The 12,847-nt window shown below is 44.8% G+C and overlaps 1 protein-coding gene across 2 annotated transcripts in view; it reads left to right on the top strand.

Annotated features, from left to right (window-relative positions):
- Window positions 1-12,847, top strand: part of Eepd1 (endonuclease/exonuclease/phosphatase family domain containing 1) — a 104,387-nt gene that overhangs the window by 51,204 nt on the left and 40,336 nt on the right. For both annotated transcript variants that reach the window (XM_057768475.1, XM_057768476.1), the window contains one exon: window positions 9,974-10,025. In XM_057768475.1, coding sequence (XP_057624458.1) covers window positions 9,974-10,025 — 52 coding nt within the window. The remainder of the gene's footprint in view (window positions 1-9,973; window positions 10,026-12,847) is intronic.

The following is a 12,847-nucleotide window of genomic DNA, read 5'->3' on the forward strand; positions in this document are numbered from 1 at the left end:
GAAAGGACATCCCAGTGAGTTTATTCAGTGTGGGAGGCCTGTCCACAGTCACATCCAGCCTTTTAACATTGCAACACAATGTCATCTATAGAGCCCTTGAGTAAGAGCAGCACAATTGAGTTTCAAAAACAATCCCAAATCTTATAATGGAAGTCCACAAGGGAAGAGGAGATGAAACTCTTTATGCTGCCTGTCTGGAACACTGTGCTTTCCCTCAAATAGTCCTTTCTCATCTTCAAAAGTGCTAATGACTAAAGAAAGTCTCAGAGTAGCATGAATGTTTACACCCACCTCTGTGGATGCTTCTTATGAGCAGGGCAGCATGCAGTGTTGACCTGAGTCCCTACTCAGGGCCACCGAAGTATGTGCTGGTTTCCCTTCACCTTCGCCAGAGCTCCTGAGCTTCCTGAAATGCTGCAAGCAGGAGGCAGTGCCGCTCACACTGACTTTAACCCTCGGGTCTTACTCCCTGCACCACTCTGAAGAAACTTAGAGCTAACACTTGTAGATCTCCAAACAGATTTTTTGAACTGCTCAAACCGTTGAGAAATAAAAGCAAAAGCTCACAGTAAAGGAGATCAGAACAAATACTCTGAAATGTCATCTTGCTGTGGAGCCCCCTGCTAACCCCAACCCACAATCCTGGTTTTTCCTCACTAGTGCTATGATTGTATGTGTATCATCTTTATCTTTTTATTGGCTAGGAAGTGGAATTTATTAGTGGTTGTGATTAAGAGAGGCAGCACAGTGGAAGCCCTCACACGTGCGGGGCTCGGTTGTTTGTCCCATGGAACCACAGTTGTGGATGCCTTTGACTCCAGTCCTCAGGATGAGCTCTTCTTGTCTGCTATGTCTTTGTATTTATCTACACTGAACTCGATAAAGCCTACTCGCTTGAATTGTGGAACCTCCAGCAGCCAGAGACCCTGACCTTGCAGATAAAGACTTAGTGTGAGTCCTAGCCACCTTGCCCTGGTTCCATCCATAGGTCTCATGTATACTCTCCTGGAACCTAAATAAGGAGCAACAAAAGGTGAGTGCCATTTGTAGTCATTGGAAAGGCCTATCTCCAGGGTGTCTAGGACAACTTAAATAAGTAGCAAGCTGCACATAGCACCCATGAACCTACTGTGCTTTAAAAAGTGAAAAATGTACAGGGTACATCCTATATGGCACATTAGAATTAGAGAAAAAAAGTCCACAAACCCAACGATAGACATGTATCACTTAGCAACACAGATACATTTGGAGAAGTGAGTCATTAGGTGATTTCCTTATTGTACATGCATTAGAGAATGCACTCATACAGACTGCATAGGCTCCAAAAGCATTGGAAATAAAATCGTATGGGAACACCAGTACATATGCAGGCCATTCTTGACTGAAGTGTCGCCTTGTGGGGCTCTATTATGCTTAATGATATGGAAACAACCCAAGTAATTTTTCAACACAATCAGTACAAAAGAAAACAAAAAACAAAAAACACCTAGGAAAGGGGAGCAGAGCTGTGAGATTATGTTTTCTAGATGTGACAGGGTTACTACACGCATGAAATCTAAAGCGTATGGTGGCCTACGTAAGGCCTACATAATGATAATACCAGTCAATGCGCCAGTGTGCATAGGGAGATGTTCACGAGGCCCCGCCCCTGATGAAGAGCTACCGGCAATTAGTGGCTGATGAGAAAGAAAGGGCCAGTTTTCTTCAGTCAAGTTCCTTGGCAGAGTATCTAGTCCCGAGTGGTCAGCCCTAAAGACATGAGTGACAAGAAATGATCGCCGTAGGTTTTATATGTGCACACATATGTAACAATAATAACTGAAGAGGAAGAGGCCATGGCTTGGAGAGGGAGTGAGGGGAATGCAGAGGAGTTGAAGGGGGAGGGAGAAGGGATGGAAGTGATACAAATACAGTACTCATGAAATTCTCCAAGAATTAAAAACTTAAATTATGTGAGTGGTAAAACACGCACACATGTGCACACACACCCACACACCAGAACCACCTCCACCACCACCGGGTTAACTAGAATAAGGGGAAGCATTATCGCTGACTAATTTTTTGTCATTGCGGTGGCCCCTCTGGAGGAAATAAGATTTAAAAAAAATAAAGCAGAGAAACAAACAAACAAACCCTTTGATATTTTTAAAAACACAAATGACTGGGAAATTCACATATTTAATTTCAAGGAAATAAGGCACCCCCGAACACACACACACACACACACACACACACACACACACACCCTCTTCCTTTGGATGACAAACAAGTTATTGTTTGGGGACAGGGTGGTGCCAGTGCCAGCTCCAGCTATCTGTAGACTGCATTCTCATGAACTTAGCTCTTTTTAAAAACTCTTCATTTATTATTCATGTGTGTGCGTGGGTAGGGGCTTGCCTTAACCACAGTGTGTGCGCGCGTAGCAGTCTGAAGACAACTTTGTGCCGTCATTTCTTCCTACCGGAACCTTTACGTGGGCTCTGGCGGTCGAAATCAGAGACTGCACCTTCCACAGCAAAGCACCTTTACTCTCTAAACCATATTGCTAGTCCTAAACACAACTCTCAAGATAAAAAAAAAAAATTAGTTTCATAGATGAAACAGTGAAGAAGGGGGAGTAGATTTGAATGAAGAGGTTGTTCTAGTAGGGTAGTTTGCTCAAAATTTGTAAGTATTAGTAAACCAAATAAATTTCTAAAAAAAAATAGAAATTATGATAATGAACTCAAGTAGTTGAAAACCTGAAAATGGAACAAAAACTCTGGGGACAGTCCTTAGAGAAGGTCCAGACTGTTCTGTGGACTCCCAAGGGCAGTGGCTGCAGGCTGAATTGTGTGCAGATTGTTCTTGAGCCGAGGTATGCAGTAGCATTCAGCTTTGTTTGTTGGCAGTGACAACAGCTATGCCTGATGACGGCATGGCCTGTGCCGTCTCTCAGAGAAGTCTGCTCTCCAGCAGGGGCTGACATCCCTGTTTCCCAATGGTGGGAGAAACTTAAACGTCAGAGAAAACAGGTCTGCCTGTGACATTCATGGCCTCTTCTGAAGCTTGGAGACCATAAGGGAGGTTTCTTCATAGCCTTGTTCATAGGGAGCCTCCTCTGAAGGGGAAGGGAGGAGAGCCTGGGCAACTGGCTTGGCACCGTTCCTGACCTTGACTTGTTCAACTTCCTAAGCACTATACAGGGGAGAGGAATAGAGTGGCCCTGATGTGTGGCCACCAGGACCGGCTGTGGCTGCATCTTCACCCTCTTCCTTCTCTTGCCCTTGCGGGGAGCTTCCTGTCACGTGCCCGCTATAGCCTCCCTTGCATGGGCTTCTCCTCCTCTGGATCCCAAAGTTAACACGATGGATGTATTGGGACTACGGTTTGCCTTCCCAGGATCTCTATGGTTTGGCAAAGTGAAGAGTTCTCACAGTCTTCTCCTTTTTCCTTGCAGAGGAGACGGTGGCAGTGTTGTATTGTGATACAGAATTGCCCTGGGGAACTCTTTAGAACTCTCTGGAATCTTTTATTCTGCCCAAATATGCAAACGTTGATCACATATTCTGAGCAAAACTGAGTTCTTTGATTTTATCAAGGCAGGGACTGAGAATGGTGGCTTACTCTTGATATTCCAGCACCTGGGAGGCTGAGGCAGGATGGTTGGCAAAAGCAAGTATGAGGCTATGTCACATAACACAGCTTAGGCTATGAAATGAAATCCTGTCTAAAAAGAAACCAAACAATAACAGCAACAAAGCAAACAAAACCTTTAAGATAAGCAAAAGGGATTGGGGTAGGATAGAGACAAATAGAATGTGCAGAGCCCCGAACTCCACTCTTGGACAAGGCCAGCTATATTAGGAGAGCACAGAAGGTGTCTTTTGCCAACATTTTGACTGGTTTCTCCTTTTTTACTCCTGTCTACTTCTGGTCCCTTGAATTATAGCATACATCACTCCCTGGAGTCTCTCTCTCTGGGTACCAATCTTTGTTCTCTAAAGTGTGAAGTGGGTATTGGGCTCTGGGTCTTCCCTCCACTTTCCTGGAAGTCCTCCCTGCTCTCAAAAAGAAGTTTTATTGGTGTTTTGTTTTTTATTTTTGTTTTGACAGGTTCTCACTTTGTAGCTCAGGCTGGCCTAGAACTCATTATCTTACTCTGCAGCACTGGCTGGTGCAGAGATAGCATTCCTCATGCCGCATCCTCTCAAGTGCCAGGATTATATCAACATTGTGTACTGCCATACTGTGTGTCTTTCTACCTCCTAAATGGCTGTGACTTAGCAATTAAGGGTTTGATTCCCAACACCCGTATGGAACCACACAACTGTCTAACTTCAGTTCCAAGGGATCTGACACCTCTTCAGACCTCCCTGCGCTTCTACATGCATGTATCGTTCACACAGACAACACCACACACACATATATGCACATAGAAAACAAATGAATATAAAAATATGGTTATGACTTAGGGCATCTGCTGTTGACTGTTCTCTGTGTTTATCCTCCCGAGGAAGCTCACTCCTTTGACACCATCTTCCTATCCTATTGTCCAACTCTAGAGCCCAGGACTTGCTGAGTTATAGCCAGGTACTGTCTCATACAGTACTCCAAGGCCCCAAGACCTAAGTGTCAGAGTATGCCAGATATAAGTAACCATTCTCCATCTCCCCTTTCCTCTCTAACTATGCATTCCCTCCGGTTGCCAGTTTTAACCCAGAAATTGAGGTGAGGTTTCTCTTGGCTTTCTCATATCCACTAATTCCTCATATTTGTCAAAAAACTCTGCTGAGATGGTTCTGCTGAGGCAGAAGGATCATGAGTTCAAGCCAGCGTAAGTTACATAGTGAGAACCTGTCTCAAACAAACAAAACCAAAAAAGGATCCCGTTGGCTTTGGTGTCCTTCTAGTGAGCTGTATAGTATACATTTGACCTGGGGAATGCTGGCCATGTGGCTGATAGGATTATCTGGCTCTTTTATCAGACTCAGGTGCTTTAAGACAAAGGCCACCCTTGCTTCTCAGTGTCTCCCAGGAGTGCCTGGTGTGTAAAACAGGAGTCTTAAATGTTTTGTTCATGTGTCATCATATGACACTCATGGATTTATCACATGCAATTCTATCCCACACACTGTGGTTCTTGACTCTAGTCTTCCCCTTACTGGGGTATAATCTCCCTGAATGTATACCGGTCTCTAGACAATAATGTGTTGTAGCCCCTGTATAGCTTTTATACTTGAGGCTCAGGGAACATTGTAGAAAAGGAGGCAGGAAGACTGTAAGATCCAGAGGACCAGAGTGTCTGCTGTGATATAGTGTCTATTATATATGTTATGTATATTTCATGGCTACACCCATGGGATCCCAGCAATAAGGTTGCTTAAACAAGAGTAGTACAACAATAATACCAATTCACACTGCAATGTGTGTGGGGGTCTCACACTATACCACCCTAGATGAGAGCTACATGAGATTAATGACTGTTGAGAGTCTTTTGATAGATTAAGCCCCTGATAGATTATCCAATCTCAAGAGGTCAGCTCTTCACATGTATACATATGAGCAACACTCAGTGGACTCATTATGTGTTTATATGTACACATACGTGTATATGCATGTACAAAACAATAATAAGTAAAGAAGAGGTTAAGAATATGAGAGGGAATTGGGCTTGTGAGGTGTTGGATGGGGTGGAGGAGGTTAGAAATGATGTAAATACACTACTTGTGTATAAAATTCTCAAAACACCTAAAAAAATCTGTTGTAGGCTCTATGGAGTGCCTTGCCCTTGGGTGACTGAGGTCTGTTCAGTCTATGGCTCCAAGCCACCCAGATTTCAGCTGCCCCCGGCTTATCTCTGACTTTTTTTTCCAGTGTGGGAGCATACTCGGCACTCTTCCCCACTGCCTCTTCTAATCCTCTTAGAGACCTCCCTGTGCCAGATGTTACCCTGCTGAAAAAGACAGCACCCTCTCCTACCCCGCACGTGGCTTCCTTGAGGCTTATGTGGCAAAAGTTAACTGTGTGTATTCTAGGTGCTTGTTAAGTGTTGCTTGTCTTCAGGACTTGCCACAGAGGTTGTCTGTTTTGAATCCTATCAGTGCTGCTAGCTGATTTTCTGTACTTTCCCTCTCTTCCCTAAGTGGGGTGCAGACAAGGGACAGACTGCTTGTTATCCTGTGCATCTGCCTGGCCTCTGCTGATCTCAGAGAATGATGAGTAGGTGTCAGGCCAAGCACAGACATGCACTCAGACCTGGATCCAGTTTGAAGCCTGGGAGAGAGTCTAAATAATCCACACTCCTGCCTCTGAGCATGTACCTAAGCAGCGTCTTTCTTCGTCCCTTTCAGCTCTTGAGGACAGGGCCAAATACGTGCTCACACGTGCTCCCCCGCTCCCAAGCATGGTGCAATTTCTACAGCAGGAAACCTGCAGTATTTATTTGCAAAAGTAGCAGAAAGAAGGCGGGATAGAGAAAGGGCAGAACTGAAAACGACATAACATCTTCCCGAGTATGAAGTGAGATGGTCTCAAATGGAAGCTTTGGTAACTAGGTTTACTGCCCCTAAATGTGTGTGAAATCTCTTCCCAGAGTGTTCTGGCTGAGTTAGAAGATTGGATATCATCAGTACTGATAAAAATAACGGAGACTTGAGCACCCAATATTAGATTTAACAGTGGGGTAGTCGCCTAAAGGGACATCTAAGGGTCCCTTCAGTGCCTGTAGGTCTCAGGAGTAAGAGCCACAGCTTTCTGAAGGGTTCCATGCAGCAACCCCTGGGGTAGGCAGCTGCACACTTGCCCTGCTCCTGATTTGAGACACAAACTGTCTCTAGATTGAGTATCTCATGGTCATCACTCCCCGCCCCCTGAGGCCCTTCCATCTCGGGTTGGGCTTTAAGTGTGAGCATATCTGTTTCTTTCTGCCCTTTCCCAATGATACTGATGCTAGTATTGGTTTCAGAGGAGATATTAAGTGGGTTTGATAGATTGCCCATGGCTTGCTAGGGTACAGAGAAGGATTCTGAAGTTCAATTGAAGTTTAGTGGAGGGAAGCCCCATGGAAAGAGGTAAAAGGGGGCAGGGATGATTGGAGAGGAGCCACGCCAATGCTACACCTGTTCTATAGAGTAGGGAGTAGTAGCCTGGAGTGGATGGAGGTTATTTTAATTTCATTTTTCTTCCAGAGATTTCCCTTGGTGCTCCTCAGTAGGTTGAATGTGGTATCTTTGTGGATGGGGAGAAAAAGTTGAACAGCTTCCACCTCTCTGATATTTGATACTTGATCAGACCCTGTGATCACAAACACGCAGGAACAGGAGGCTGTTTACCACGTTCCTCCACAGTAACTGTTTTCCAGTAGTTATTTCAGAGGCAATTTAAGCTTCTGTAACTTGAGCTATGACTGGATACTCCTAACTTAGCGCGTACATTGCTGCCCACATTGCTAGCCTAGACTCTTCACTTTGGTAGTAAGAATGTGCTGAGGAGGGACTAATGGCTTTGAGCTGTCACTGGGTCTGTTTCATAGCAACAGTCAGTTATACAACCATGTTTAGTAGCTTTTGCCCAGGGTAAATTTGTCCCATCATCTCCTTTGTTTTCTCAGATGGAGAAACTGAGGCATGCCTTGGCGTTTGACTCGTTCGTACTGGAATGTAGAAGATTTCAAAGTAATGTGGCCCTCAGGCCTCTTAGCCCATGAAGTTAGCAAATGCTCCTTGAATGTTTTACACATGTCAGTTGTAGACATTACAAGTGTAGCTATGGGCAAGAACATCTAAGCCCTTGGCCTAAAAGTGCTTCTGTAGCTGGGAGAACATAAATGAAAATCCCTCGGCAAATAATACTTTAAAGAGAGTAGAACACTAAGTATCCTGAGTACAACACATTTATGTAGAAACCCTCTGCCTTGGTTGACCAGTAAAGCTGTTTGGGAACAGCCACATAGTGTCCCCTAAGTCTGAGAAACAACAGAAGCAAATCTGCCCAGTGGATGGAAGAGAAGTCAGTGGGTAGTGAACAGAATGCCCCGAGGCAGTCTTTTAGCGCCCATGTTTGCCAAGTTGTGGATGGAGGTAGTGGTAGGCTTCTTATAGGCCGTGAAGGCACCAGTTGCCTTTCCTGGACCTGCTAGTAAGATAAGCCATCACGTTGGTAGGATGCCCTTGCTTAGTTGTATCAAGAGTGGGAAGAAGTTTATGAGAGCTGGTGAGCCTTCAGTGGCATTATCCCTGTGAGCAGCTGTGTGTGCAAGCAGGGTTCCCCCTCTGCTACGCACAACCTGTGAAGTGTGGACCACAATGGCCAGTGACTGCAAACAGGTACATCAGCCTTGGGGATGGAATGTTACCACCCAGCTCTTCTCCAAACCATGTCTGGATTCTCATGCATCTGCCCATGTATTCATCATAGCCCTTGCCTGCATCCTTGACTATATCTGCTCACAGAAGTGTTAGAAGCAGTTAGATCTATTAAAGAAAGCATTGCCCTATAATCTACATCCACTGCTGGATTCTGTCACCTCAGTCACTGGTTGCAGTCAAGGCGCCAGGCCTTAATCTAGAAACTGGGTTCCTACCCACTCCTCTTGATGTATCCCTCTACAGCAGCGGTTTTCAACCTTCCTAATACTGTAACCCTTTAATATAGTTCCTCATGTTGTTGTGACTTCAACCATATAATTATTTTTGTTGCTATTTCATAACTGTAATTTTGCTACTGTTATGAATTGTAAGTTTTTTTTTTTTTGAGATAGAGGTTTGCCAAAGGGGTCTCGACCCACAGGTTAAGAGCCACTGCTCTACAGATAGCATTCATCCTGATTTCTCACCTAGCAAGGCTATTTTGATCCCTTCAGAAAGCCCCCTATGCTCTCTGTGGAGCCAGGGTTCCCTTAGTAGCTCTGCGCATCCACTTGGCACATTTCACTTTATATCCTGATGTGACCTTGGCTTCCAAGCAGCCCTGAACTCCTCACAGGCAGGCAGCATGCTCATTCCCAACCTCAGGCACCATTGGTGCCTCAGACACATAATGGGGCACACTGTGAGTTGCCGTTGGTGCCTCAGGCACATGGTGAGGTGCCATCAGTGCCTGGTGAGCAGTGTATGGTGATTACTATTTGCCCAACATCACAGAAAGAGTTGTGAGTGAAGATTAATATGAACACGAGTAACTGTTGAATTCTTACATTCCTTGGAACTTACCCAAGCTCTTTGTATGAAACATTTCTCAGTCACTTTAAGGATGCTTTGTGGTAAATGTATATAACAAAATTTACCATTTAACCAACAATCATTAAGCCCACATTTTGGTGGTAGCAGCATGTTTGCACTGTTATGTAGCCATCATCACTGTCTAACTCTAGAACTTTCTCTTCATCCTACACAGAAGTGCCATACCTCATAAGCAATAGCTCCCACTCCCCTCACCCACAGCCCTAGGAAAGAACCACTCCTCTTTCTGTCTGTATCTGCTTGGCTACCGTTGGTACCTCATGTAAGTTAAATTTTTGTCTCTGACTTATTTCACTTAGCATGTCTTCAAAGTACATCTATGATCTATGTTGTAGGTATTAGAATACCCTTCCTTTTAAGGATGAATAAAACACACACACACCAGCTTGCATTTGCATTTGTTCATTTAGTCTGCTGATTTATATTTGAGTTGTTTCCATCTTTGGGTTATGAGGAATAGTGTGAACATTGGTGTGCAAATCATTTTCAAGGACTGACTTTCCACTTCTACTGAAAATAGAGGTGCATAACCTTGTGGTGAAGTTACTTTTAGAGTTTGGAAACACTTTAAGTGTATTTGGAACAGTCATTTTGAATCAAAGAAAGAAACAACAAAAAAAGGCACCTTAAGGTAGGATGTGACATAGAAAGATGGGCTGAGAGTTCACATGCTTCCTTTTGTGCCCTGTGGGGTGATGCGTGGTGACACGAAATGACTTGTTTCATGTGCTGCTTTCATTTTTGTCTTACAGCATCAAACTTCTAGCTGTGCAAGAGCTGCTTGACAAAGAGGCCCTGGAAAAGGTAAATATTTTGTTCTTCCCACCACACAAGCAGAATTCTGATCCCCGGCCAGAGGCAGCACTTAATGCGGAAGGGGCCTGCTTCTTTGTACTTCCCACAGGCAGTGAGCCTTGTAGACTCTCAGTCAAAGCTTCCAGGCATGCTCCATTCACACTTACAGACCTAAACTTGCCCTATTCCTCCCAGACTCTGCGACAGCAGAGGCTTGCTTGTCACAAGCCAGGCCCCCTCCTGAAGAAGGTCTCCTGTGCTTCTAAACAGCAGAAACAAGAACGAGGCCTCCCACGTGCTAGCCTTCAAGCTTGCTGTCCCTTCTTCTCTGCTGCATGTTTGATTATCTGAGTGTGTGGATGAAGGGATTGAGGTCCAGCCACTCTCAGTAACCAGCCCAAGGCAAACGAACCCAGTGGAAGTGTGAGGATCTGAACCCCATGGTTCCCTTTCCGAAACAGTGGCTTCACTATTGAACAGACATTGTTGTGATGGTGCATCAATTTTAGGCTGTTGCCGAAGCCTGGGAAATCACCAGTTCACCTGGGAGGTGATATTGGTGCCTTTCTGCTTTCCCTGTTCACGCCAACCCTGGAACTCACAGTCTTTTGCTTGTGGGTTGGGGTTCTAGGTGTGAGGAGGAATGGGTTCAGCAATGCAGCGGTCAGGCCCTAAAATGCCATTGTGGGACCTATTGTACTCAAGCAGTACACTCCCCTGGCCTAGCTCAGGACTCCTCTACTACTGTAGCGGCCGGTGTTGATTGTATTCTGTAGGTTGACATTAAACTGAGTGTTTAGAGAGATAAACATCCAAATGGTATTTATTTTAGGAGTTTAAAATGTTTGGATGAGTGCTCAATCTCTTGGTATGGGAAGGGAAAAAGTCTTTAAAGCCAGCACCGAGCAGTGCTCAGGGAATGACCCAAGCTCTAAGGCTCCCCTTGGCCTCTTTTCCATGATGGGGGAAGCAGGGACCGTGCTTCCACTGGATCTTAGAAAGGCAGTGTGCAAGGCAGCTGAGTTACTGGGGCCAAATGGCTCTCTGGATGCCTACGCACTCTGCTCGTATTAATTCTTAATTATTCATATCAATTCTTCATATGCACCCAGCTATTAAAACATATTATGATGACCATAAAAGCTATCAGTGGGCCAAATGGAAGCCTTGGTTGTAGATGGTAGATTAGATAAAGGGACTAAATGAACAGTAACTTTTCCTGAAGCTGATGACTTGTTTGTGATCATGTAAGAGAATGGCCTGGTCTTAGGAATCACAGGAAGGAATATAGGAACGGATCTTATTGATCATTCTGAAAAGATTTCAAAGACAATAGAGAGAAAGAGATGGGGGAGAGGGGAGAGGGAGGGAAAGAAGGGAAGAGGAAATGGGAGAGAGGAAAAGGGAGGGATATCTATCCATATTTGTCTGTCTATCATGTATGTATGTATGTATATATGTATGTATGTATCTATCAGAGGAGATATGCAGATGGGGTAGAATAGAGACCATTGAACCTTCTATATAAACAGGCATATGAGGGTTCTTTGTATGTTGAAACTGTTTCAAAGACCCTCTCCGTTTTTGTCTTTGTAGTAGTAGTCACTACACTCATTCGCTTTACCTCCTGGCTTTGAAAAGCTAGAAAGAAAATCTTGCCACACATGGAGCCTCCCCATTCAGTGCATCCGTATAATAAAAATACAGGCACCAAAAATACCAGTTATATCTTTGACATGACTACTGTCCAATTTAGAGAGGTCACGTAGCCATGCCGATTTAGGCGACCAGAACCTGCAAAAGGGTTCAAAGTGGTGGTGTCAGGCTTGCTGTGGCTGACTGCCAGCCGGTGAGCCATTGTGCCTCCTGGGAACCAGGCTTCTATGGCTCTGCTCCAAAGCCTGCCTTCTCCTTCCTTCCTGAATTATCTTGGGTTGCTTCTCCTCTGTGCCTCAGGTTCCCCGCTGTAAAATGAAAACTATAATCCATAATTCACAGAGGTTTGGAAGAGAGTTAAGTGGGCAGTCTAGGTAAAGGTGCTGAGTGGGCCACTTGGGTCTGAGGTTTCCAGAAGGTAGCATCTGTACGGACTGCTTCCCTTGTCCCCACCTCTAGCTGTTCTCCTTGTCCTCCCTTTCTCCCACTCAGTAGCCTGATGGTGGTCTGTATCATCCCATCTTGGCAGATGACCAGCAGAAAACTTTAGAGGACCATTGAAGTACGGACAGGCACTGATGGGGGCCACATTCTCGAGGTTCGCTTCCCTCTTCTGTCAGTTGTCTGCATGTTCGCACTTGCACGTTCATTATGAGAGTGTTTGTGGAGGTTTCTGTGTGCTGGTCAAGTAGTAAACATTTTTAGAAAATCCCAGAAGCAGCCAGCAGTTCTGCACTTAGTATCCAGTTAGATTTTGAGTGATACATGGTATATTGCCTCAATTAGTCCCCCCCTTTTTCCCCCTTCAGTAAGACTTGTTCAATGATTTGTTGAAATAAGATATGTTCCTTGAAGTGCCTTGTGGATGATAGATTCCTTTGCACCTGGTCAAGGCTAGAGAGCCGCCGAGAAAAGGTCCTGGTTAACCATGCAGCTTTGCTATGCAAAGTTTGTCCCTGCATCAGTAGCTCTGGAAGGCCACTAAAGATGTGGAGCTCTGACCCTTATCTCAGACCCATTGAATCAGAGCCACATTGTGCAGAGACCCCAGGTTCCTGAACTGTTCAGGAGAGGATCATTTGCTATCTTCACAGTGATTATTGACTAGCCTGTGATAGTTAGAAACCTCTAAGAGGGCAGAAATTTTCCTTTTATATCCAATGAAGTTCCTTTGG

The sequence above is a fragment of the Chionomys nivalis genome, chromosome 4, assembly GCF_950005125.1.
Source record: "Chionomys nivalis chromosome 4, mChiNiv1.1, whole genome shotgun sequence".
Lineage (NCBI taxonomy): Eukaryota > Metazoa > Chordata > Mammalia > Rodentia > Cricetidae > Chionomys > Chionomys nivalis.